The 22,114-nt window shown below is 44.8% G+C and overlaps 1 protein-coding gene across 8 annotated transcripts in view; it reads left to right on the top strand.

Annotated features, from left to right (window-relative positions):
- WDR59 (WD repeat domain 59) overlaps positions 1-22,114 on the top strand; it is a 131,542-nt gene that overhangs the window by 30,777 nt on the left and 78,651 nt on the right. For all 8 annotated transcript variants that reach the window (XM_063654536.1, XM_063654537.1, XM_063654538.1 and 5 more), the window contains exons 4-8: positions 2,682-2,767; positions 4,444-4,524; positions 5,716-5,753; positions 11,458-11,546; positions 16,013-16,129. In XM_063654536.1, the coding sequence (XP_063510606.1) occupies positions 2,682-2,767; positions 4,444-4,524; positions 5,716-5,753; positions 11,458-11,546; positions 16,013-16,129 (411 nt within the window). The remainder of the gene's footprint in view (positions 1-2,681; positions 2,768-4,443; positions 4,525-5,715; positions 5,754-11,457; positions 11,547-16,012; positions 16,130-22,114) is intronic.

The following is a 22,114-nucleotide window of genomic DNA, read 5'->3' as shown; positions in this document are numbered from 1 at the left end:
GTCTCAAACTCTTGACCTCAGGTGATCCACCCACCTTGGCCTCCCAAAGTGCTTGGATTACAGGCATGAGCCACTGCACCCAGCCTTATTGTGGTTTTAATTTACATTTCCCCAGTGACTAAGGATGTTGAGTATCTTATTGGCCATGTATATGTCATTTTTTTGGAGAAATGTCTGTTCAAGGCCTCTGCCCTTTTTCTTTTTTTTTTGAGACGGAGTCTCGCTCTGTCGCCCAGGCTGGAGTGTAGTGGCGCTATCTCAGCTCACTGCAAGCTCCACCTCCTGGGTTCACGCCATTCTCCTGCCTCAGCCTCCCAAGTGGCTGGGACTACAGGCGTCCACCACCATGCCTGGCTAATTTTTTTGTATGTTTAGTAGAGACAGGGTTTCACCCTGTTAGCCAGGATGGTCTCGATCTCCTGACCTCATGATCCGCCTGCCTCGGCCTCCCAAAGTGCTGGGATTACAGGCATGAGCCACTGTGCCCGGCCTTGCCTCTGCCCTTTTTTGAACTGGGTTGTTTGCATTTTTACTGTTGAGTTGTAGGAGTTCTTTATATATTCCGGATATTTGACCTTTATCAGATGTATGATTTGCAAATGCTTTCTTCCCTTTTGTTGATTGTCTTTTTACATTCTTGACAGTGTTCTTTGATGCACAAAAGCTTTAATTTTATTGAAGTTTATCTGTTTTTTTCTTTTGTTCTTGGTTGGAAGGCAACTTTTTTTCTTTTTCTTTTTTTTTTTTTTTTTTGAGACGGAGTCTCGTTCTGTTGCCCAGGCTGGAGTGCAGTGGCGCCATCTCAGTTCGTTGCAGCCTCTGCTTCCCAGGTTCAAGGAATTCTCGTGCCTCAGCCTCCCAAGTAGCTGGGACTACAGGCACGTGCCACCACGCCCAGCTAATTTTTGTATTTTTAAGTAGAGATGGGCTTTCACCATGTTGACCAGGCTGGTCTCTAACTCCTGACCTCAAGTGATCCGCCTGCCTCAGCTTCCCAAAGTGCTGGGATTACAGGTGTGAGCCACTGCCCCTGGCTGGAAGGCAACCTTTTGAGAAAGCTTTAGTTAGGGAAATCTGAGGTCAAGTCCTAGTTTTAACATTCTGTCTTTTATCTTGAGAGGCCCCACAATTTTCTGAGCCTTGCTTTCCTCATTTATAATGTGGGTGATGATACCCGCTGTGTCATGTGCTGGAAGAAGTCAGAGGCCAGATTCGTTAAGGTGGACTGGCACTAGCAGACCCTCCAGAAATGGCAGGGAATATTATTAGAAGAGGGAACTTTTCTTTTCATTCCTATTCTCTTTGGAAGCTATTTTGAATCCTAACCTTTTCACAAAAATCTTACCTTTTTCAATTTGGAAACTGGTATTTCAGGATAAAAATCTCAGAATTTTATACATCTGTCTGTCTTTGAGCTAAAATGACAATCAGTCATTATATATATATATATATATATATATATATAATTTCAAAAATTATTAAGTAGCCTGCCATTGTTCTCAGCCTATTAGTAATCTTTATCACTTTCAGTGTGTTTCATAAACTCATGATATGTCGGGAGCCTTTGCTGTTTTGTTGTGTATTTAAGTGAAATGTACTTTGATGGAGGTTATTTTTCTATTGTAGCTGTGGTTTCTTCTGGTCCATTTTCCCTGTCACTTTCTGCTTAACCCTTTAAGAAATTAAATACAGGCATATTTCAATGAGTGTTAAGTAATTTTGCCTTCTGGGACACCCTTTTGAGGATCTTTCTTCTTTTCTTTTCTTTTTTTTGAGATGGGGTCTTGCTGTGTCACCCAGGCTGGAGTACAGTGGCACAATCACGGCCTACTATAGCCTCGACCTCCTAGGCTCAAGCGATCCTCCCACCTCAGCCTCTCAAGTAGCTGAGACCACAGGCATGCGCCACCATGACTGGCTAATTTTTAATTTTTTTTGTAGAGATGCGATCTGGCTGTGTTGCCCAGACTGGTCTTGAACTCCTGGGCTCAAGCAGTCCTCCTGCCTCAGCCTCTTAAAGTGCTGGGATTACAGGCATGAGCCACTAAGCCCAGCCTCTTTTTTCTCTTATGCACCTATGTTTTTAAAGTGTCGTGGGACCCAGTTGTGATAGCACAGTCCTCACACCTCACACCTTATCCCAGCTATCCTGGACTCTGAGGCAAGGGGATTGTTTGAGCCTAGGAGTTCTAGAAAAGCGTGGGCAATATAGATCCCATCTCAAGAAAAACAAAAACAAAAACCTGTGGTAGGTGGACTCTGGGCATTTGGTCATGGAAGGGTGAGCTGGAGACATCCAGTGTACCAGCAGCTAGGGAGACCAGTGTGTGACCTTCAGAGGGAGGAGGTTCCTCTAGTGGCCGGGACATTTTCCTGGCCCATGAAGCTCGTGTGCAGAAGTGCTTCTGCACCTTCAGTTCAGCTGTGACTGTTCAAGATGCATCTCTTAAGATAGTCCTGCCTTTCCATTTTGAGATTCACAGACCTACATACTGAGCTGAAGTTAGCTCAAGCTAATGTTAATTGTACTTATTCCTGATGGCTTTTTAAAGAAAAGTTCAGCCTGAAGGATCTCTGCCATGCATGAGATCCCTGGCTTCCTCTTCTCTGCCTTAAGCTGACTGGGGCAAGGGCATATATCCCAACGTACTTGCCTGTGTCCTCCTTTCCCTTCTTTTCAGAGTAACCAACGAGTAGACCTTTACAAGTGGAAAGACGGCAGTGGGGAAGTTGGCACAACCTTACAAGGCCACACTCGTGTCATCAGGTAGGCACCAGCCCTCCACAACTCCTTGGCTGTCTTGCTTTGTCACAGTCCCCTGGGAACGAAATGATGATACCATCCTCCTTGCATGGCTTGATCATCTGTGTTGCACAGGTCCCGGGTGGTCAGTGGGTTATTAGCATTCACTGAGAAGATGGTGAAGAGCACAGTGAGGAACAGACGGCATTTAGGAAGCACCATCGTGTAGCTGTTGACCCCCATCCCAGACCACATCCCGGATGGATATAGTCCAGTCCAGGGTAAAGGATTAGAGCTGATTTTTTTTGAGACAAAGTCTCACTCTGTCGCCCAGGCTGGAGTGCAATGGTGCGATCTTGGCTCACTGCACCCACCACTTCCTGGGTTCAAGTGATTCTCCTGCCTCAGCCTCCTGAATAGCTGGGATTATAGGTGTGCACCACTATGCCCGGCTAATATTTGTTTTTTTTTTTTTTTTTTTTAAGTAGAGACAGGGTTTTACCACGTTGGCCAGGCTGGTCTTGAACTCCTAACCTGAAGTGACCCGTCTGCCTTGGCCTCCCAAAGTGTTGGGATTACAGGCGTGAGCCACCGCGCCTGGCCTAGAGCTGATTTTCGTCATAGAAGGGGAGTGGTTATGCAGCAGAATCCCCCAGTTCATGGTCAGTGGTGCCTGGGAGGACATGGGGATGTCAGGGAGTGGCCCTTGGCTTTCTCTCCGGCGGCAGCGGTTACAGTGCTCCTGCATCACAGTTCATTATCCAGGGGCACAGCCGCCTCCCAGTCGAGGCTTCCAGTTGGTTTCGAGTTTTTCTTGATCCACTCTTTCCCTGGGTCACTGTTTCTGGGCTAAGCTGACCTGGAAGTGCTGGGAAAGGTGAGACAGCTGGGTCGGATGGAATGTTCTGTGCAGTCACTGCCTGTCTAGGAAGGAGAGCGTGGGTAGGGGACACCACAGGCCTCTGGCCCTCTCTGGGTGCTGCATGGCAGTGTGGTGGTTTGCCGCTGCTTAAGGATGTTGGGTTTGCCCAAGGTGCCTGTGGTGGAATTTGATTTAGAAAATGATAAAGCAAAGATTACTTTATGTGTTTTTCTTTTGTTTTATCTGTTTATTTAGAGAGAGAAAGGTTTTTTGTTTGTTTGTTTGTTTGTTTTGAGATGGAGTTTCACTCTTGTTGCCCAGGCTGGAGTGCAGTGGCGTGATCTCAGCTCACTTCAACATCTGCCTCCCAGGTTCAAATGATTCTCCTGCCTCAGCTTCCCGAGTAGCTGGGATTACAGGTGTGCGCCACCATGCCTGGCTAATTTTTGTATTATTAGTAGAGACGGGGGTTTCACCATATTGTCCAGGCTGGTCTCGAACTCGTGACCTCAAGTGATCTGCCTGCCTCGGCCTCCCAAAGTGCTGGGATTACAGTCGTGAGCCACTGTGCTCAGCCCAGAAAGAGAATGTTTTCAGTTGAAGCACTCCATTTCTTTTCTGGGAGCAGATGATAGTATAGCTGGCGAAGGACCTGACAGTTTCCTTCCAAACTCATGTTCATTCCCAAGGAACTTTGGAGATTCTCAGCCTAAACCACATTAAGAAGCCCATTAACAATGACATTCTGAAGCCACTGGAGACTCGATGTGCTAGTGCTTTGGACCTGGACTCTGAATTTTTTTTCTTTTCTTTGTTCTGTTTATTCTTTGTGTCCCAGCGACTTGGACTGGGCGGTGTTTGAGCCCGACCTCCTGGTTACCAGCTCTGTGGACACCTACATCTACATTTGGGATATCAAGTAAGAACAATTAGGAGGCATAACCATTTGGTTGGGGGTGATTTGGGACCTTCGTTTTAGAGATCAAGTGTCTTAGTTTGGTTTCCCCTCGATACAGACCTCGAGACAAGGATTTGAGTGCAAATATATTATTTGAGAGTGAAAGACACAGTTGTAGGGGGATAGAGAAGAGAGCTAGGACCTCTCCAGGCAAGACCTTAAGGAGAACTCTTCCCTAGTTAGAGTCTGTCCTCCCTCCCTCCCTCTCTCCTTCCCTCCCTCCCTCCCTCTCTCCTTCCCTCCCTCCCTCTCTCCCTCTCTCCCTCCCTCCCTCCCTCCTTCCCTCCCTCATTTCCACCCTTTCCCCCTTCCCTCCTGTCTTTTCTTCCTTCCTCTCTTTCTTTCCTTTCTTCTTTCTTTCTTTTTCTTTTTTTTTGAGACAAGGTCTTACTCTGTCACCCAGGCTGGAGTGCAGTGATGTCATCTCAGCTCAGTATAGCCTTGAACCCCTGGGCTCAAGTGATCCTCTCTCTTCAGCCTCTTGAGTAGCTGGGACCGCAGGCACTTGCCACCATGCCCAGCTAATTTTTATTTTTTAATTTTTTTTGTAGAGACAGTCTTGCTGTGTTGTCAGGCTGATCTCAAACTCCTGGCCTCAAGCAATCCTTCCACCTGTGTCTCCCAAAGTGTTGGAGTTACAGGTGTGAGCCATTGTACATGGCCTGTAATTTGTTTTCTTTCTTTTTTTTTTCTCTTTTTTTTTTTTTTTTGAGACGGAGTTTTGCTCTTGTCATCCTGGCTGGAGTGCAATGGCACCATCTTGGCTCACTACAACCTCCTCCTCCTGGGTTCAAACAATTCTCCTGCCTCAGCCTCCTGAGTAGCTGGGATTTTAGGTGCCTGCCACATGTGGCTAATTTTTGTATTTTTAGTAGAGACGGGGTTTCACCATGTTGGTCAGGCTGGTCTCGAACTCTGACCTCAGGTGATCCGCCCACCTTAGCCTACCGAAGTGCTGGAATTACAGGCATGAGCCACCGCACCCGGCCAGCAGGTCTCTCTTTACACTTCTTTTTAAGGCCCTCACAGCGGATCTACCTACTCCAAGTTCCCACTGAAAGAAAAGCGAAGAATTGTGTGCAAAGGGTGAAAAATACCAGGTGGGTGGTGGCATATAAATTGGGGATTTGATTTTTTATTTTTATATTTCAGAGACACAAGGAAACCTACTGTTGCACTGTCTGCTGTTGGTGAGTGTATACTTCTCCCACCTCACCCTGGCGCCTCGGTTTGTCTTCATTTTCTTCCTTCTAGTTCTTTCCCGTTCCTTCCTATTCCTTTCCATCTCCCTCTCTGACTGCCTCTGTCCAGGCTGCGCCATGGCTGAGTGGAATTGTAAGTCCCATGTTGTTGCAAGGGGCTCACTTTAGGCTGCTCCCAGAAGCCACAGTTAGGACTGTTGGGTGTGGAGCAGGACCTCATTTCAGAGTCCAAGGACAAGAGCCAAGTTGGTTTGTTTGTAACCTTTTTATAGTGGAAAATTTCAAACATGCTGTAAAAACAGGGAGAAGAAAATGAACTGCCTGTGTTCATCGTCAGCTTCAACACTTGTCATCATACGTCCAATTTTATTTCATCTTTTCCTCCACCCACCATTTCACCTCCACCTTCATCCCCCTTGTGATTTTTTTCTTTTTTTGAGACAGAGTCTTGCTCTTATTGCCCAGGCTGAAGTGCAGTAGTGCACCCTCGGCTCACTGCAGCCCCTGCTTCCCACGTTCAAGCAATTCTCCTCCCTCAGTCTCCCAAGTAGCTGGGATTACAGGCGCCTGCCACCACACCTGGGTGATTTTTGTATTTTTAATAGACACAGGTTTCACTGTATTGGCCAGGCTGGTCTTGAACTCCTAACCTCAAGTGATCTTCCTGCCTCGGCCTCCCAAAGTGCTGGGATTACAGGTGTGAGCCACCATGTCCGGCCCCCTTGTGATTATTTTGAAGCTAGGTATCATATCATTTCTTCAACAAGTATTTCAGTGTATGTTTTGCAAAAGAAGAATCCCAACACCATACTTAAAAATACCTAAAAATATTAACAGTAACTCTTTAATATCATCAAGTATCTAAGCAGCATTCAGATTTCCCCAATAGTCTCTCTCTCTTTTTTTAGTTACAAATTGTTTGAAAAATGGTTTCAATAAGAATCTAAATAAAGTCCATACCTGTAAGTGGTTGATACATTTCTCATCTTTTTAAGTCTCTTTCCTTCTCCTTTTTGGATTTGTGTTTTTCTTTTCCTGTAGTTTATTAAAGCAATAGTTCATCCTGTGGTTTCTCCACAATTAGATTACACTGATTGTATCTGCATGGTGTTTTGTTTTTTTTTTGACGGAGTTTTGCTCTTGTTGTCCAGGCTGGAGTGCAATGGTGGGATTACAGGCGTGTGCCACCATGCCCGGCTAATTTTGTATTTTTAGTAAAGATGGGGTTTCTCCACGTTGGTCAGGCTGGTCTCGAACTCCCGACCTCACATGATCCACCCACCTTGGCTTCCCAAAGTGCTGGGATTACAGGCTTGAGCCATCGCGCCTGGCCCATGGTGTCGTTTAATATGGATGAACCAAGTCTTTGTAGTTACATTCTGATCTGCCTGTTTTCATTGCTTAGTTGGAACTGACCTTTTCTGGAATTCTCATTTGGGGCTACTAGGGAATATTCCCAGCACCTCCTGAGAGTAGAATGTGGAATAGAACTGGTATAACTTATTCACAAAGATAAAGCTAAATTGTCAATATTTTGGCATCCTTTATAAAAGCATGTGTTATCTGTCTCTTAAATTCTGTCCCTTTGTATCTCCTTGGTGCATCGGAACACACATTTGGTGTTTGCTCTGAAATGGTTACTGTGCATGGTTCTTTTTCCCTCTGTACCCCCATGCCTTTTTATGTAAAGGCCTTTAGCATCATGATTGTATTAGCAGCTGGATGATACGATTTGTGAAGTTAGAAACCACTTCTTTCTTTCTTTTTTCTTTTTTATTTTTTTTTGAGACAGATCCTCACTCTGTCACCCAGGCTGGAGTGCAGTGGCGGAATCTCAGCTCACTGCAACCTCCACCTCCTGTTGTTCAAGCATTTCTCCCACCTCATCCTCCCGAGTAGCTGGGATTACAGGCACGCACCACCACACCCAGCTAATTTTTGTATTTTTAGTAGAGACGGGGTTTTACCATGTTGGCCAGGCTGGTCTCGAACTCCTGACCTCAGGTGATCTGCCTGCCTCGGCCTCCTAAAGTGTTGGGATTATAGGCGGGAGCCACCCCACCTGGGCAGAAACCATTTCTTTCTTAGTCAGTTCTGTAGACGAGTGTATGTATTTGTGCACTACGGCATTTGTGCCTGATCCAAGGAGATAATTAATATAGTAATACAGTAATTCCCCCTCATTCTCAGGGGACATAGTCCAAGACCCCAACTGGATGCCTGAAACCACAGATAATACTGAACCAAATATACTGTGTTTTTTTTCTGTACATACATAACTAGGATAAGGTTTAATTTATAAATTAGGCACAGTAAGTGATTAACAACAACAACTAATAATAATAAAATAGAACAATTATAACACTGTACCGCAATAAAGGTTATGTGAATGTGGCCGGGTGCGGTGGCTCATGCCTGTAATCCCAGCACTTTGGGAGGCTGAGGCGGGCGGATCACCTGAGGTCAGGAGTTCGAGACCAGCCTCAACATGGAGAAACCCCGTCTCTACTAAAAATACAAAATTAGCCAGGCGTGGTGGTACATGGCTGTAATCTCAGCCTCTTGTGAGGCTGAGGCAGGAGAATTGCTTGAACCTGGGAGGTGGAGGTTGCGCTGAGCTGAGATCATGCCATTGCACTCTAGCCTGGGCAACAAGAGCAAAACTCTGTCTCAAAAAAAAAAAAAGAAAAAAAAGGTGATATGAATGTGGTCTGTCTCTCTCTCTCTCAGAATGTCTCCTTGTACTGTACCCGGGGTGACTGACACTGCAGAAGGTGGAACCGCGGATAAGGGGGACTAAGCATTTGTTGCATGGATATATGAATCAAACACCTGTGCTTCTGTGCTAAGTGCTTAGCAGTTCTACTGTTCTGCCCCCCGCCCCCCACCTGCGTTAGGTACTTATGATCTGAGACATAGACTGGCCGCAGAGGGCGTATAACTGAATAGAAATACAGATGGCCTACAGATGCCTCAATCACATTCTCCTGACTTTGTTACTTACATTTATAGGTTTCTTTTTTTTTTTTATTTTTGAGACAGAGTCTTGCTCTTTTGCCTAGGCTGGAGTGCAGTGGCACGATCTCAGCTCACTGTAAGCTCTGCCTCCCGGGTTCTCGCCATTCTCCTCAGCCTCCCGAGTAGCTGGGACTACAGGTGCCCGCCACCACGCCCGGCTAATTTTTTTGTATTTTTAGTAGAGACAGGGTTTCACCGTGTTAGCCAGGATGGTCTCAATCTCCTCACCTCATGATCCACCCACCTCGGCCTCCCAAAGTGCTGGCATTACAGGCGTGAGCCTCTTCACCTGGCCACATTTATAGGTTTCTAAGTTAGATTAGTTTTAGGGAAACCCTAAAAAGGACAGTGGTTCTTTTTTTTTTTGAGACAGAGTCTTGCTCTGTCGCCCAGGCTATAGTGCGGTGACACGATCTTGGCTCACTGCAACCTCCACCTCCTGGGTTGAAGCGATTCTCCTGCCTCAGCCTCCCGAGCAGCTGGGACTACAGGCATGGGCCACCACACCTAGCTAATTTTTGTAATTTTAGTAGAGATGGGGTTTCACCATATTGGCCAGGCTGGGCTCTAACTCCTGACTTTGTGGCCTACCTGCCTCGGCCTCCCAAAGTGCTGGGATTACAGGCGTGAGCCTCTGCGCCCAGCTGAAAGTGGTTCTTTTTTTAGCCTGCTTGTTCTCGTTGCTTTTTTTTCTGTTATAGATCTTTCTAAAAAAATGGAAGTAGAAGACTTCTTTCCTTTGTACTCCGTGAGGTTTCTCAGTGGTGCAGAGCTACCCTGGGGGAAAACAGGCAAGTGGGAGGCTTGTGGACCTTGATAAGCTGCTGGATCTAGCATACCCTGAGTGGTGCAGCCTCGGGTACTGCCTGCTCCCCAGAGCCTATGGTCCCTATCTCTCAGGGGGCACATTATTCATGCCCTTTGGGATAGGGAGTCACGTTGTGAGTTATTCCAGAGTGTTCTCTGTGTCTGAGAGTTCTCATAGCCCGGGACCTCCATTTGACCCTGGTGTAATGATTTTTTTTTTTTTTTTTTTTTTTTTGAGACAGTCTTGCTCTGTTGCCCAGGCCTGAGTGCAGTGGTGTAGTCTTAGCTCACTGCAACCTCCCCCTCCTAGATTCAAGCAATTCTCCTGCCTCAGTCTCCCAAGTAGCTGGGATTACAGGTGCACGCCACCACACCTGGCTAATTTTTGTATTTTTAGTGGAGACAGGGTTTTGCCATGTTTGCCAGGCTGGTCTTGAACTCCTGACCTCAGGTAATCTGCCTGCCTCAGCCTTCCAAAGTGCTGGGATTATAGGTGCGAGCCACCGCGCCTGGCCTCTGGTATAATGATCTTGATAAAGCAGGTTGCATTGAGGGGGCTTCCCAGAGTCCCTTGGGAGCCCTCGAGTTCTGGTGCCTCCCCTCTGGGAAAGGTGTGTTCTCTTGGACTCTTAAGTAACTCTGTCAAGGAGATAGAGTAAGCTCTTCTCACTCACTTTCTCCTCCAGCTGATATCCTTCCTTGCAAAGAAGCCACCTCCTAATACCTTTCCTTGCTTCATCTTCACTGGTCTCCACCATTTGTTCTAGATGACATAAGATACCCTATGTCTCAAGAAGGAACAAGACAGACAAATAGCCTCATCAAAACCAACACAGCATATCCTTGGACAGGACCAAGTTCTGGGCTTAATGCTGTATGTCCTGTTAGGTTCTGAGTCATTGCTCTGTCCTACTCTGGACTTCTTGGATCAAGTAGCTCTCCAAAGCTGTGGATCTACTATGGGCTTCCTCAGTAATAAACACCAGGCAGGGACAGGTGTCACAGCAGTAATGTCACGTGTGCTGTGAGCCAGGGCAGGAGGAGGCAGGAAGGAGTGCTGTCACTTCAGTTCTGGTTTGGTTCTTGATTAATGATTTATTTTTTAAGAGTCAGCTAGAAGTGCCACTATGTCCCAGTTTTCCATGTCTCAGCTCTTTCTGGCATTTCACATTATACCTCCTGTCTTAAATAGCCCTTTTGTCACTAATGTATCAATGACACTCCGTGTTGGCAGAAAGGGAAAAGGACTGAGGTCACACACTGCCAAGGGTGTTCCCTTTCCCTTATCAGTGTGGTGCCAGTGGCCACGGCTGACACAGCTGATGGGGAGATGGGGTGCGGGGAGCATGTAACCCTTGGGACAGAATTGGTCAACACTGGGGCTTATTCTGTAGCTGATCTTCAGCTAAGGCTGTGTTTTTCTAAGACTATTGCTCAACAATTAAAAAAAGAAGGGGCAGGCGTAAGAGCTGAGGCTGTTCTAATTAGGAGTGCGAGCAGGTGTCATTTGGGGATGAGAAAGGGTCAGGTTGTGTGACAAGTCAATTACCAGCCAGCAGTGCTATGCTCAACTACTGCTCTGTAAGAAACTATGTTTTCCTGCTGATTCTGCTCAGAGTGACCTGTAGATTTTTTTCCCCTGAGATTATTTCCTCAATTAGGTGACTATGATCCTGTTCCCATGTGTTAATTCATTTATTTTTTGGCTTCGTTTTATCTGGAATAGTGGAGTTGTTGCAGTCATAGAAACTTGAAGGGTTCTGGGCTTATTCAGCCAGAACTCATTATCCAGCTCCCCTGGCTGTGCTCCGCTCTGCTTCCGAAAGCACTGAGGGCAGCAGCTTTCTTCCCTGATTTTTCTTTGCAGCGGGTGCCTCCCAGGTCAAATGGAATAAAAAAAATGCTAACTGCCTTGCCACCAGCCATGACGGCGATGTGCGGATATGGGATAAGAGGGTGAGTAATCTCTTTTTTCCCCCTTGTTGGTCTTTGATCCCTCCCAGAGGGTGTGAAGATGATTTTATGAGTGCCAGGACTTGTCTTGAGAGTCTGGGGAACCCTGTGCAGCATGGTAAATGGCCATTTTAAGTTCATAGTGCCAGATGATATTTGCGTCTCAATCCAGTGTTGAAGGAAGCTAGGGAAGTGAGACATTAGGAACAGTGGTTGAAAAAATCAGCCCCATTTTGCCACCTCCTAATTATGACACCAGGTAAGCCACCGTCACTTCTCTTAACCTCAGTTTCCTTCAAAATAAAGACACTAACAGTGTGTGTATCACTGGGGTTAAGCCGTGGAGCCCAGGTGCTATTCTAGAATTGTCAGCAGGCTTCTTATCCCTGCCCCTGCTTGCAAAGTGAAATGTATTTGTTCTCGGCTGCCTGCCATCCTGAATACTTCCAATAATGATGAGCAAGGCAGGGCACTCATGATGCTTACATTTCCCCTTACAAGCCTAGACGTCCCATTAGCCTCAAAGTATTCTGCGTATCAATCATACGTTCTTACTGCAGCAGCCCATGAACACCTAGGGATGGAAACAGTGCTGGGTCCTTGGCTGTGGCTGTAATGAAAAGTCTACTGAAGTTGATTGTGTTGGCCTCAGTGAGGGTCACGGCATAGAGAAAAGGCCTCCCCTGCATTGGCTTTCAGACTGTTAGGTAATAATGAACGGAGCCATCACTGCCAGGAGACCTGGGTGTAAATCCTGCTTCCTGCCTGTGAGACCTGGGGCTAGAGATGCTCAGGCGTTGTGGGGATGGCTTGTTCAGGGATGTCCCCACTGTCTTATCTTCCGGCTGCTCACTTCCCTTCATACATTTGGAAGAGAAGCGAGAAGTGGAGCAGAGATCAGGCGTGGCAGATCCTGTCTGCTGCATTAGGCTCCAGGACATGCTGGGGAAGGCTTATGTGGCGGAAGCCCTCTGCCTTAGATAGCTCTTAGGTGAGAAGGTGATTTCATAGAGGTTGGAAAGGTGCATCTCCTTTTTTTTTTTTTTCTTGAGATAGAGTCTCACTCTGTCGTCCAGGCTGGAGTGCAGTGGGGACCTTGGCTTACTGCAACCTACGCCTCCTAGGTTCAAGCAATTCTCCTGCCTCAGCCTCCCCAGCAGCTGGAACTATAGGTGCATACCACCACGCCCAGCTAATTTTTGTATTTTTTAGTAGAGATGGGGTTTCACCATGTTGGCCAGGATGGTCTTGAACTCCCGACCTCAAGTGATCTGCCTGCCTCAGCCCCCCAAAGTGCTGGGATTACAAGCGTGAGCCACCATGCCTGGCCGCATCTTCTATATGTTAGTTTTTGTCTTCTGTTCCTTTATGGCCATTTTCCCCTTCTTTTTTTTTTGAGATGGAGCCTCACTGTATCATCCAGGCTGGAGTGTAGTGGTGTGACTATGGCTCACTGCAGCCTCGACCTCTTGGGCTCAAGCTATTCTCCTGCCTCAGCCTCCTGAGTAACTGGGACTACAGGTACATGCCACCACACCCAGCCAATTAAAAAAATTTTTTTTTTGTAGAGACAAGATTGCTGAAGCTGGCCTCGAACTCCTGGGGTCAAGCGATCCTCCCACCTCAGCCTCCCAAAGTGCTGGGATTACAGACATGAGCCACTGCTCCTGGCCTTCTTTATTTCCTAAATGGTGATTGGTTTTATTCAATTTGCCACTAGAACAGCATTTTCGGCTGGGCGTGGTGGCTCACGCCTGTAATCCCAGCACTTTGGGAGGCCGAGGCGGGTGGATCACGAGGTCGGATCACGAGGTCAGGAGATTGAGACCATCCTGGCTAACATGGTGAAACCCCGTCTCTACTAAAAATACAAAATATTAGCCGGGCGTGGTGGCGGGCGCCTGTAGTCCCAGCTACTCAGGAGGCTGAGGCAGGAGAATCGCTTGAACCCGGGAGGCGGAGCTTGCAGTGAGCCGAGATCACGCCACTGCACTCCAGCCTGGGTGACAGAGCAAGATGCAAAAAATAAATAAAGAAATAAAATAAAAATAATGATACTTAGGACTTCTGCTCAGGTGAGTTGTTGATTATATTTTCACTTCTCTGGCACTTTGTAGTGTCAAAGCAGCACTGATGGCAGCAAGCATTACAGACTTCACAAAGTTCAGTGTCAGGTGCTAACAGTGGATTTTAATCCAGTCTCATGTATGACTATCATATTAACATTTACTGAGCATTTATTGTACATAGGCATTCTTTTAAGAGTTTTACATTTATTGATTAATGTTTCTTTATAATTAGCCTCTAAAGTACATGTTTTTGTTTGTTTGTTTTTGTTGTTGTTTTTTTTTTTGGGAGACAGAGTCTCCCTCTGTTGCCCAGGCTGGAGTGCGATGGCGCGTTCTTGGCTCACTGCAACCTCCATCTCCCAGGTTCAAGTGATTCTCCTGCCTCAGCCTCCCAAGTAGCTGGGATTACAGGTGCCCACCATCACGCCTGGCTAATTTTTGTGTTTTTAGTAGAGACGGGGTTTCACCCTGTTGGTCAGGCTGGTCTTGAACTCCTGACCTCAGGTGATCCACCCGCCTTCGCCTCCCAAGGTGCTGGGATTACAGGTGTGAGCCACTGCGCCTGGCCAGTACGGTGCTATTATTATCCCTGTTCTACAGATGAGTAAATCGAAACAAATTTGCTGCCAAAATTTGAACCCAGGCCGGCTGGTTCTAGAGACTGCACTCTGTTTTTTGTTTTTGAGACACAGTCTCCCTCTGTCTCCCAGGTTGGAGTGCAGTTGCACAATCATAGCTCACTGCAGCCTCAAACTCCTGGACTCAAGTGATCCTCCCGGCTGAGTAGCTAGGACTGTGGGTATGCACCACTATGATGAGGTAATTAAAAAAAAATTTTTTTTTGTAGAGATGGGAATCTTACTGTGTTGCCCAGGCTGGTCTTGACTTTTGGTCTCAAGTGATCTTCCTGCCTTGGACTCCCAAAACGCTGGGATTACAGGTGTGAGCCACTCCACCCAGCCTGGAGACTGCACTCTTAACCTCATAGACTAATGCTAATTATAGAAGTAATACCTGCTTTCTGTAGAAAATATAAATGAAAAAATAAAAATCATTCATAATCCTACTACCCAGAGACAAATGCTAACATTTTGGTGTTTTCTGTTCTTATGCTTTTTTTTTTAAACTTAGTTTGTCATACTGTATATGTAGTTGTGTACACTTTTTTTTTATTTAACATTAGAACAGATGCATTATCCTCGTACTATAAGCTCTAAGTGTAATTTTCAGTGGCTACATCAGATTGTATCATCATATGGTATCACATAGCTGTAGTATATTGATTGAGCTTCATTATTTCCCATTTGTTGATCATTTAGGTTTTTTTCTGGTTTTCTAGTGTTTCAGATAATATCAAGATGAACTTCTTTTGTATCTAAAGCTTTTTGTGAGTTTGGATTATTCCCTTAAGACAGCAAAAATTTTGGGCTGGGAAAAGTGGCTTAAACCTGTAATCCCAACACTTTGGGAGGCCATGGCAAGAGGATTGCTTAAGGCCAGGAGTTCGAGACCAGCTTCACCATGTTGGCCAGTCTGGCCACAAACTCCTGACCTCAGGTGATCCACCCATCTTGGCCTCCCAAAGTGCTGGAATTACAGGCGTGAGCCACCGTGCCTGGCCTGTTTATTTTCTATGCTTATTAATCATGTATTGTTTTTTCTTGTGATGTACGTTCATTCTCCTTCAGAATCTTAGTGCTCCATCACTTTAAGATGGATGGTTTTACCCTCTTGTTGAAGCTGGGTCCATTTGGATGTCTCAGTCTCTCTTCTTGGGTGATCATGGGGAAGGCGAGTGGGAATTGTCAGATTGCACTATTAAAGTGTGAGGCCGGGCACAGTGGATCGTGCCTGTAATCCCAGCACTTTGGGAGGCCAGAGCAGGTGGGTCGCTTGAGCCCAGGAGTTCAAGACCAGCCTGGACAACATGCAAAACCCCATCTCTACAAAAAATACAAAAAAATTAGCCAGGCATGGTGGCATGCACCTGTAGTCCCAGCTACTTGGAGGGCAGAGGTGGGAGGACTGCTTGAGCCCAGGAAGTTGAGGCTGCAGTGAGCTGTGATCGTGCCACTGCACTTCAACCTGGGTGACAGGGCAAGACTTCGTCTCAAAAAACAAAAAAGGGGGTGAAAAGCACCTACTACCTTATATCCTTCAATGAAGTGGGAAGAAATGAGGCTCACAGGCGCATTTCCAGACCATGTGAAGGAGCGTTGGATAAGTCTTTTGGTGATGGTGTTTTGTTTGGCTTAACCAAAACAAACAAAGTCTGTGTAGGCTAGAGACAGTATCTGGTAGTATTTTTGCATCCTCACTCACTACCTAGCAGACTTTTACGTGATAGACACTCAAAGAGTTCTTTCTAAATCGATAACATTAGGTGCTGATCTGTTGCAGAAACCCAGTACAGCAGTGGAATATCTAGCCGCCCACCTCTCCAAAATCCATGGCCTGGACTGGCACCCAGACAGCGAGCACATTCTTGCTACCTCCAGTCAAGACAATTCTGTGAAGGTCAGTGGCGCCCACAGGGAAGTTGGAGGAGCAGTGTTTGGGTGGCATCAGGGGTATATGATTCCACCTTGGTTGGAAAGCTGCAGTGTGTTAGCGCAGTATGTATTTCATGGTGCATGTGCTTCTTGGGCAACGGAACACATAAATTTGGTTATGTTGACCAGCGAAATGTGACAGAGCAAGACCCAGCATGGTGCTGTTCAACATAACCAAGTTGTGTTATGGTGGCAGAGTGACATGCCATAGCGTCTCCTCTGATACGTCTCTTAGAATTTGTTCAGAAGGTTTTTGTCTTTCCCTTTGTGAAAGGAAGTCAGAGACAAAAGTACTTAGAACGGGAAAGAAGTTGGCTGGGCATGGTGGCTCACACCTGTAATCCCAGCACTTTGGGAGGCCAAGGCAGGCAGATCACTTAAGGTCAGAAGTTCAAGACCAGCCTGGCCAACCTGGTCTCTACTAAAAATACAAAAATTAGCTAGGTGTGGTGGCGCACACCTGTAATTCTAGCTACTCAAAAGGCTGAGACACAAGAATCACTTGAACCCGGGAGGCAAAGGTTGCAATGAGCTGAGATTAAGCCACTGCACTCCGACCTGGGCGACCGAGCGAGACTCTGCCTCAAGAAAGAGAAAGAGGTTCCCTTGCAAAGAAGCTGCAAGGAAGTCAGATATGCATGGCAGATATAAGTAAAGGAGAAAAGCCTACAGAGTTGTTAAGGTTGCGAAGTTTACAATTAGTCTATTCCTGGTGGAAAAACAGCTGCTCCCTCACATGCTTATCATATGTAGAAAGTTCTGACGTTTTCAGGCATCAGCATTGCACAATTCAGGGATAGAGTCATTTTATTAGTGATTCTCTAACTTGCAGGAAATGCTCAGGATTTTATGTGTTTCAGTAACCCGATTATTTTTGGTTTATCACAAGGTACAGCGTTGTTTGTTTGTCTTTCCTCTCTGTGGCATGTGATGTTCACCCTTGGTCAGAATGATGGCAGGGCAGAGTCATCTTTGCTCCAGTAGTTCCTCTTTGTGGTCAGGTCTCTGAGGACAGGGGTTTGACCACAGAAATTGGTTTAGCAATTTTACGATTCAGTGTCATTTATTTAATGCTTTGTTGTATTTATATAGTCATATATGACATCTTTGTGGTAGCAAAACTACAGTCATACACTAAGTTAAAAGTTAACTCCTGTCTTGAAGTTTGTAAATCTCTTAGGATTGTAAGTTATTTTTAATGTGCCAGATGTGACTTTTTTGTTTGTTCGTTCATATTGCGTTTGATTTTTTGTTTTTATTTATTTATTTATTTTTTGAGACTGGGTCTCACTTTGTCACCCAGGCTGGAGTGCAGTGGTGTGAGCTCGGCTCACTGCAACATCCACTCCTGGGTTCAAGTGATTCTCCTGCCTCAGCCTCCTGAGTAGCTGGGATTATAGATGCACGCCATCATGCCTGGCTAATTTTTGTATTTTTAGTACAGACAGGGTTTAACCCTGTTGGCCAGGATGGTCTCGAACTCCTAACCTCAAGTGATCCGCCCATCTTGGCCTCCCAAAGTGCTGGGATTACAGGCATGAGCTACCATGCCCGGCCGCATTTGGGTTTCTGTCCCCGTACCCCAATCAGCTTGTCTCCCAAGTTCAGGAACCAGAAGCCATCAGTTCAACTCTACCTCTTTCTATGAGATGCCCAAGTTTGTTGATACTCAGTGGCATCTTGCCTACCTGTGAGTCTGGGGTTTCATAGGTAATAAAGCAGGTAACAGCCAGTTTCCTGGGAGGACTTTATAGGCATTGTTTCCCCATACAAAGACTTCTCTGTTCTTTACCAGCAGGCTTAGCTTATTAATGAAATGAGATTTTTGGCATGGTATTTGATTTATTCCACTATATCCTAGAAGCAAGACAATTTTTTTTTTTTTGAGATGGAGTCTTGCTCTGTCACCCAGGTTGGATTGCAGTGGCACGATCTCGGCTCACTGCAACCTCCGGACGCCCAGGTTCAAGCAATTCTCCTGCCTCAGCCTCCTGAGTAGCTGGGATTATAGGTGCATGCCACCATGTCCAGCTAACTTTTGTGTTTTTAGTAGAGACGGGGTTTCACCATGTTGGCCAGGATGGTCTCAATCTCTTGACCTCGTGCTCTACCCGCCTCGGCCTCCCACAGGGCTAGCAAGACAATTTTTGTTGAATGTATGTAAATAGCATGATCATAAAAAGTGAAGAAACTTAGAAAAGGGACTTTGCATAACATTCAACCATTTTTTTAGTAGATAAGGATCAATATGTGTAATTTTTCTACATAATCATTCTTAAGTTTATATGACAATTTATTAGCTTATAATTTATATTAATTATTTTTATTATATTTTTATTTTCTAAATTCTAAGGGGTCAGCTGGAGCAAGGTATCACTGAATGTGTATTTCACTTCAGTTTGTAAATTATTTAACTACAAAACAATTGAGTTGAAGGTTAGGGATAGATCACGAAGAAAGAAAATAATTTTTCTTATGTGGCCCTTAGAAATAGAACATTAAGTGCGATTAAATGAGTTCATATCATTTCACATAATCTTTTTTTTTTTTCCTGATCTTAGATTAACAGCAGCCTGTTTCACAAAATTGCTGCCTTCTAGGCAAAGAGAGTCCTGGAAATCCAGACATAATCCCTTGGTACCTTCTTTTTTTTTGAGACAGAGTCTTGCTCTTTTGCCCAGGCTGGATTGCAGTGGTGTGATCTTGGCTTACTGCAACCTCCACCTCCCAAATTCAAGCAATTCTCCTGTCTCAGCCTCCCTCAGTAGCTGGGATTACAAGGGTGCACCAACATGCCAGGCTAATTTTTGTATTTTTAGTAGAGACGGAGTTTCATCATGTTTGCCAGGCTGGTTTCAAACTCCTGACCTCAAGCAATCTCCCTGTCTCGGCCTCCAAAAGTGCTGGGATTATAGGCATGAGCCACTGTGTCCGACCACCCTTGGTACATTCTGATGAGAAACATGTAGCTTTGAGTCTGTTTCCTAGGACATCAACCCTCAAGGAAACCTGGTTCTTTTTTGACCAAGGCTCTTCTGATATTTCTTTGTATCTCTCTTTCTCTATATAGATATGTATATACCTATATATAAAGAAAAAATATATATTTTGTTTCACTCTGTTGCCCAGGCTGGTTTCGAACTCCTGGGCTCAAGCAGTGTTCCTGCTTCAGCCTCCCAAAATGTTGGGATTACAGGCGTGAACCACACCTGGCCCCTGATATTTCTTCAGAGGACTTTTTTTCTGATCTGTAGCTTGTAGCAGGAACCCTTTGGCAAGGGTAAATGAAAAGGAGAAATTATCTGTGAATGGGGGGATGGAATGGCTCCAGTTAATTTATAATAACTACCTGTATCAGATTGAAATAGAATGAAGTCTTCTGTTTGCAAATGACATGTAATCGTTTTGTAAGACTGCATCAGTGATTGCCTTGAGAGCAAGAGCATGTTATGAACAGTGAGGATATTATTAAATCTCCAGGGTCCTCTAATTAATCCCATAAATTGTATAATTGTCACCAGTTGGTGAACATATTTAAATCTAGAAACAAAATCTTTCTTTTTTTCTTAAAAAAAGGATTAATCTTGCCAACAGTTATATGCCAGTCTTTGTGCGTGAACATGAATGTGTTTCTATCCAAACTGAAAAGTAAACAGTTGCTGAAATGTATTCATATTAACAACATTTTACTTGTCTATAATTAATCTGGGGAGGCTGCACTTTTCTTTGCTAGCTTTCCACATACTGTGGATTTGATAATATGGAGGCATGCACGGTATAGAGCTCATTAAAAATCTGCAGAATGACAAGCATACCTAATTATTTTGAGTATCATTCCTTTTATAAGTTGAGGGGCGAATTATAGTTTACCCTGTGGCCATGTGGGAAACCCAAAAGTAGTTTAAGCTGAAAAGACATCTTGACCATTTTATTATTTTGAACATAGGACCTGAATTTGGCAAAAAAGAGTTGTTATATAAGGGTCTAAAGATAAGAAATGGCTGGTGCGGTGGCTCATGCCTGTAATCCCAACACTTTGGGAGGCCGAGGCAAGTGGATTGCCTGAGGTCAGGAGTTCGTGACTAGCCCGGCCAACATGGTGTAAATCCATCTCTACTAAAAATACAGAATTAGCTTGGTGTGGTGGTGCATGCCTGTAATCCCAGCTACTCGGGTGGCTGAGGCAGGAGAATCGCTTGAACCCGTGAGGTGGAGGTTGCAGTGAGCTGAGATCACGCCACATGCATTCCAGCCTGGGCAACACGAGCTAAACTCCATCTCAATAAATAAATAAATAAATAAATAAATAAATAAATAAATAAATAAGATAAGAAATGATTGCAGTCTTGATATATAGTGAAACTAAAGTTAAATACAGCAGTAAGTGATAAAAATTATTAAGAATGGTAGCGTTTTTAAAAAACAAGGGATTTAGGCATATGATTCAGGAGCTTTATGAAAAACACAAAAAGTAACATGTATTTTGGTGAACCTCTGCTCTCTAGGTGTAGACTAAGTTTTTACTGTTTTAAACAAATGATGTGCTCAGAGATCAGTTGCTGTTTAAATGGAAAGAAAACCTACATTTTAGGTGTTATTTTTCTTTTTTAGAGACAGGGTCTCACTGTGTCACTCAGGCTGCACTACAAGTGGCATGATCACAGCTCACTGCAGCCTTGAACTCCTGGGCTCAAGTGATCCTCCCACCTCAGCCTCTCAAGTTGCTAGGACTACAGGTGTATGCCATCATGTCAAATTATTTTGTTTTTTTGTAGAGGTAGGGTCTTGCTATGTTGCCTAGGCTGGCATTTTAGTTTTATTCCTTTTGTGTACTATCCATATAATGTTTTGCATAAAAATCTTTTCCACAAGGCATTTTTGTTTTACAAGAAAATCCATAACATTTGGCTAGCTTTGTCAACACGTAATATATAAGGCAAAATTATTCCATTTTTCTCCTTGATAAATCAAGAAACACATGTATTATCTTGCAAACACATCCTCTTACAATCATAGATAATATTTGACATTTTTAAGGCAGCAGAAGTAAGCATGTGTACTAATGTGATCAAAAGGTATTTGTAAATCCTTTCACCCTATTAACTGGACAATCAATAAACAATCAAGACTGGGCATGGTGGCTCACACCTGTAATCCCAGCACTTTGGGAGTCTGAGGAGGGAGGATCACTTGGGCCTAGGAGTTGGAGACCAGCCTGGCCAACGTAGTGAAACCCCATCTCTACAAAAAATAAACAAATTAGCTTGGTGTGATGGTGCATACCAGTAGTCTCAGCCTCCCAGAAGGCTGAGGTAGGAGGATTGTTGGAGCCAAGGAGGTTAAGGCTGCAGTGAGGTGTGATCACACCACTGCACTCCAACCTGGGTGACAGAGTGAGACCCTGTCTCAAATAAATAAATAAATAAATAAATAGTATCAAAATAAGGAGCAAGGATGGTTGCGTGTGTGTGTAAAAATTATGTTTCATGACTCAATTTTCAAAAGATACTCTTGGCTGGGTGTGGTGCCTCATGCCTATAATCCTAGCACTTTGAGAGGCCGAGGTGGGAGGATCCTTTGAGGCCTGGAGTTTGAAATGAGCCTGGACAACATAGTGAGACCCTGTTTCTAAAAAATAAAAAAATAGCTGGGCTGGTGGCATGCACCTGTCATCCCAGCTACTCAGGAAGCTAAGGCGGGAGGATTGCTTGAGCCCAGGAGTTCGAGGCTGCAATGAGCTGTGATCAGACCACTGCACTCCAGTCTAGGTGACAGAGTGAGACCCTATCTCTTAAAAAAAAAAAAAAAAAATTTATATATATATGTATATATATAAAATTATGCTTAGACGTTATTTCTATATTCAAAGGTTATTCATTAATATTAGTTCAAGGTCTTAAAATTAAAGATTTTGAAATTATAATTTAAGTTGATATTATAACACAGAAGC

Source organism: Pongo pygmaeus, chromosome 18 (assembly GCF_028885625.2).
Source record: "Pongo pygmaeus isolate AG05252 chromosome 18, NHGRI_mPonPyg2-v2.0_pri, whole genome shotgun sequence".
Taxonomy (NCBI): Eukaryota; Metazoa; Chordata; class Mammalia; order Primates; family Hominidae; genus Pongo; species Pongo pygmaeus.
This window is presented reverse-complemented; position numbering and strand designations above follow the sequence as displayed.